Consider the following 5,254-nt stretch of genomic DNA (forward strand, 5'->3'; position numbering starts at 1 on the left):
GCCACACCGATTGAGAACATCTTTATAATTTTGCTGCTAAGTCCTATACTTGCTGTTTTATTTTCTTATTACAAGCTCCTTTTGTTGAGTCTCAAGTTTGTATGACACAAATACAATATATTTTAAGATATGACACATGTTTTTGACATTTGTAATTACCGGTAGTAATAATATTGACATGGCTTAATTCTACAGCAATCAGCCACAACGTTAAAACTACTGACAGGTGAAGTGGATAACACTGATCTTCTTGTTACAATGCAGTGATCTGCTGGGAATCCTTAGGTCCTGACATTCATGTGGATGCCACTTGACCTGCACCACCCACCCAAACACTGTTGCAGACCAGTTGTCTCCACCAGCTCTGCCCAAATCCCAGTCTGTTTTGTTTCCACCTGCATCTTCTTCCACAGTCGTCTCCCCTACGAAAAAGTCTCCTTCCATGAACCTACAGGAGGCCATCTGCCTGAGGACAGCACCCACCCAAACACCATTGCAGACCAGGTACACCTTCTCGTGGTAATAGCACTCTCCGATGGCAGTGATATGCCACACTGCAAAAACTGTTCAGGACTAGCCTGGGGAAAGTGACAAAGACCTCAAAGTGTCGACCTGGCCTCCAAATCCCCCAATTCCCAATTCGACCAAGCATCCACGGGACGTGCCTGGTATCTCAGAGCAAAGTCTGATCCACGGTGGGGCCTCCTTGGATCGTACTTGGCTTTGACCTGTTGAGGCATAGACATAGGACCTCTGGTTTTCCTGTTATGTCTGGCACCAGCGCCCAGTTATACAAAAAATGTAATTGGAAGTCCCATGTTTTGCTGTCCAGGATCAGCTAAACCATTTTACTTTTGTGTCAGTTTTTAAAAGCAACATTAGATTGGATCACCTTGATCCACATACAAAGTTATCCAGATTTGGTAATCTGGAAAAGTTTAGAGCTAAAGGTAGGATGTCTGCCACTGCAATTTGCAGTTATGGCAATAGGTGCCGCCAAAGACAACATAACAGAGATCTTTGAGATTATAACTTTAAATCATTTTGACAGCTATTTGTGGGATATTTTCTGGGGACAGCATCTTTTTGTTAACTTTACTGTACTGAAAGGCACAATAGGTAGCCTAATGTCTACTTTATTTACTCTATCAGAGCAACTGTTAAACAAATCTAGTGCAAAGTATTTTGCCAATTTAAAAGTTTTATAACATTCTGTTCCTGAAATCCATTCTGAATCCAACCATCTGCTAGGATTAAGATAATCCTTTTTTGCATAAAAGGTATCCAAATCCTACTAAAGACTTTTGAACACATACTTAAGGTTTGATCCAGATCAAACCCACACTCGATTAAGTGATCTAATCCAATTTCAGAATCCCTTTTTTTTTTTTGAACAACCCATTGTCAGGATTTCTATCCGACAGCCAAACTCCAGTCAGATTACTTCTGAACAACTGGGCTCTGGGCGTTGGTGGTGGATTCTTTGAGTCCTGTGGGTTGCGAGACGTTCTGTTGGATTGGGATGCTATTTGGGAATGTCGCTGTACTTGGTCTGTAAACTGTTTGGGTGGGTGGAACATCCACGGCACCAAAGGAAGTAAATGTTATTCACTTCACCTGTTAGTGGTTTTAGTGTTGTGGCTGATTGTTATATGTCAGCTGTTGGAATTCATAATGTTTAGGATGTCTAAAATTTTTAATTGACTTATTTTGGTTTCCAGTCATGACGAAAGAGTCCATCAACCGCATTTTCATGTTTTTATTGAAACAAGTCAGAATATTCTTCTGTAATGGAGAGTTACAATAGTCTGAGCAGAGCACTGATCGACTCATTGAGCTAATGCTACCTCCATGTGAAATACCACGTCACTTCACCATCCTCTACTAAATCTGCTAAACCCTCATCATCCTTCCATTCCACCTCAGCGGCCTTCATCCTGTCATCCTCTTCACCTCTACCTGTATGCTTCCCATTTTCCTCCTCCCCTCCAGGTACCAGTAGCTGTAACTCTCTCTGTGGGCCGACTTGTGTTGGTAACATTTGCCCCACCTGCACCCAGTGACGCAACACTTCATCTTCCTTCTGATTCAGATGGATCTCATCCTCTCTTCCTTCAGATCTCTCCTCCTCTTCACCTACATACCCTGACCCATCTTCTTCGAACTCGTTTGAAACCTTCACTACAGACTCTTTCTCATCCTGCTCCACCAACTCATCAAAATCAGGCTCTGGTATCACTCCAAAGATTGCTCCACTTTCCTCTTCATCTTCATCTTCTTCAAACGCCTCCTCCTCTTCCTCCTCATCTGCGTAGTCCTCTTCATCACCATACTGTACTACATCCTCACTCTCCCACAGGTTCTCATCACTGTGCGGCTCATCGATGTAATGATATATGGTGGCCTCGCCTTGGCTGCTCATGCTGACTGGTAGAAAGCCGTCTTCTGCTGCATACGGCTGATCAGAGACCAACAGCGACCCGCTGCTGACAGAGCCTTGAAGTAAAGTCAGAGATGGAGCCATTTTTAATCATCACAAGAAAATGTACGATCACTATGGTAGTTATAAGAGAACAGTCAGCTGGAGACACTTGTGCAACTGAAACAACCACAACAACCCAGTCTCTCTGAGTAGGAATGGATTATTTGAGACTAAACATTTTTTAAAAACACTGACACATACCTTCCATCATGGCCTTCCGGTTTTTAGAGGTCACACACTGCGAGTCACAGCATTTACATACAGAGTCGTCCCCAGTAAGGGCTGTCCACCTGTAATGACAAATGGACAAATATGCTAAATCCAGAAAAGTCAACTATATACCTAGAATGGAAATTTAATTCATAGCGTGAACTCTCACCTGTTCCCTCTGTAGGTGCATGATTTGTGAGCAGGACCCGGGTCCTCAGATGTGACGAATAATCTGCAGTGAATACTGACCTAAAAAATGGAAACAGCGGCTAAACACATAGTGGTTGAAAGTGTTTACATTGATGGAGGAGATTAAAAAAAAAAAAAAACCCTCTGTATTTAAAAGCAGAGCATTTAATTTTGGGAAAATCTCCAGCTACTCTTTGTCAAGATGAAAAATATCTATTCAGAGTCTTGAGAACCTCAGCACTGAAACAGATAACCAAAGGATGGAAACAAAACTATATATTATTTTATTAAATGCCCAGTGTACCATCACACAGTTTCTCTGCTTTCTTCTGCAAATGAATGTATACCTAATTAGACAATGCCTCGTTTGCATGTTTAAGCTTTTATTTATTGTGTTTGTTAAAAATAAATAAATAAATTATCAACTGGGGAACTTTCATAGTGGTATACTAGTTAACTTAACCCGCAGCTCAAGTTATATCCCTTGCTCACCTCCGTGTCAGGGTCAGAGGTGAACTGGAAAGCCTTTAGGGAGAATCTCAGGGTCTTGTCTGTTCGAGAGATGAACTGGGAGGCCCCTGGGTCCCTCTTGCTGTCCAGCATGCAGCTATGGGTGACAACAATATCACGCCAGTCTAAATTTAATTGCAAATCAGGGCACCAGGGGTAAACCAAAAGACTGTAAGTGCATTACTGTGCAAAACACTCACCCAAAATTGTCAATGATGCTGTATTTGAGAGATGATTTAAAGCCACTGGATGGCGTAGCATAGCAGGTATTGATGTATAGTTTTCCACCAGTTGGGAGATGAGGAGCAAAGACCTGGAAATTAATGGTCTTTCCAAGCTGGTACACCTGGGACTGGGCTGGTCTGCTCCATGAATCTACGAGGTTATTAACATAAATCACAACAATTGAAACCACTAAACAGACATAATCTTTTAAAATATATTTGCACTGAAAACCGAAGCAGCTCTTAATCTCTTTCATCCAAAGTCCTGTAAACATACCGTCCATCAGCTCCATCTGAAAGTCAGATGGACTTCCTTTCAGCCTTTTACGCACAACAGCAGTTTCCCAGGTGGGCTGCACAGTCAGTTGGTACACGTGATTATTCCTGGACAGGTATTGGAGGCTGTAAATAAATAGTCTTTCACACACATGATGCTGAAAATGACCAAGAGACAAGTCTAACCTTGGATAACGGCATTCAATGTCGACATTGATCCTGTGCGCTCTGCTTGGGAAACGCTTTGGCGACGGCTCATAATGGAGCACGAATTTGTAGAGCAGATAGCCGCGGGGCGCCTGTCAGGAGGGGTCAGAGGTTGTGATTTTAAGATTATGCAGGTAGAGTCTGGAAACAAATGACACTAGTCTTACCCCACGCACGACATCGCACGCTGTCAGAGGATACATGAAAAGCAGGTCCCCGTATGGCCTGAGGACCCCGTTGCTTTTGCAGGAGCTGCCTAATTTCAGCTCCTCTGCATCTGCGCCCAGACCGTAGAAAGCTGGTTTGACCCGCACCACAAAGTCAGACGTGGAGCAGGTGACAGAAACGTCTTGGAGGTAAGCAAAGTCCGACTGGATCTTTGTCTCATGGTCCCCTGGGCGCAGGGCTCGGGCTCCGAGGTGAGACAATGTAGAAATGCTGGCAGGTAACCTCTGAGAGGATTTTCTGTCACCTGTCGGAGACTGTTTGATTGGTTTGGATTTTGGCGTTCCCAGTTTGAAAACCTTTTTCCGTCTGCTAAATGGAGATTCATAAGTGTCCACTGCACAGCTGAGGAGGCCAAGTGATACAACACTCCACAAAATATAGAGATGCCACTTTGTTTTCATCGCAACAGACTGCTGTCCGTCTTCCTTTCCTTTTCTATCTGCGCGTAAAACCAGCGCTCAGCCACGGCTGGAGGTAATTAGTGGCAATGATGACTAAGCATGGACGGATTGCTGGAGAAAATGCGAAGTCATGCTTCCTTTGGTTGGTTTCTATTTTATAAAGGAAGCAGTGGCAATTATCTTTGGCTGAGCATTTCTTCGTTTCATCATTTTCTTGATTCCTATGGGGTGCCGTTTGTAAAGTGTCTTACGCTGAAAATAACATCAACATTTTGCCACATTTAGCTTCAAACAATGTTTAAAAAAGTATTGTGATTTTTTTAACGTCACCTTTTACCACATTTACAGCAATATTTGTTAAATTAGAAATATATTAAATAGTTAAATTTAAATATTAAATGTGGCACCTAAATGTTAAATCTAAATGCTAAATCTAAATCTAAATCTAAATGTTAAATCTAAATATTAAATCTAAATCTAAATGCTACATCTAAATCTAAATATTAAATCTAAATCTAAATCTAAAT

The 5,254-nt window shown here is 42.2% G+C and overlaps 1 protein-coding gene across 1 annotated transcript; it reads right to left on the reverse strand.

Moving 5' to 3' along the window:
• Window positions 1–1,734: 1,734 nt before the first annotated feature.
• Window positions 1,735–4,815, reverse strand: si:ch211-67f13.7 (uncharacterized protein LOC565426 homolog). Its single transcript, XM_049596011.1, has 8 exons — window positions 4,266–4,815; window positions 4,078–4,190; window positions 3,893–3,999; window positions 3,592–3,766; window positions 3,374–3,488; window positions 2,862–2,941; window positions 2,684–2,772; window positions 1,735–2,496 (listed from the first exon to the last, which is right to left on the reverse strand). The coding sequence occupies exons 1-8, from the start codon at window positions 4,725–4,727 to the stop codon at window positions 1,844–1,846; spliced, it is 1,794 nt and encodes a 597-aa protein (XP_049451968.1). The 5' UTR covers window positions 4,728–4,815; the 3' UTR covers window positions 1,735–1,843.
• Between the last annotated feature and the right edge of the window lie 439 nt (window positions 4,816–5,254).

The sequence above is a fragment of the Epinephelus fuscoguttatus genome, linkage group LG14 (genome assembly GCF_011397635.1).
Source record: "Epinephelus fuscoguttatus linkage group LG14, E.fuscoguttatus.final_Chr_v1".
NCBI lineage: Eukaryota > Metazoa > Chordata > Actinopteri > Perciformes > Serranidae > Epinephelus > Epinephelus fuscoguttatus.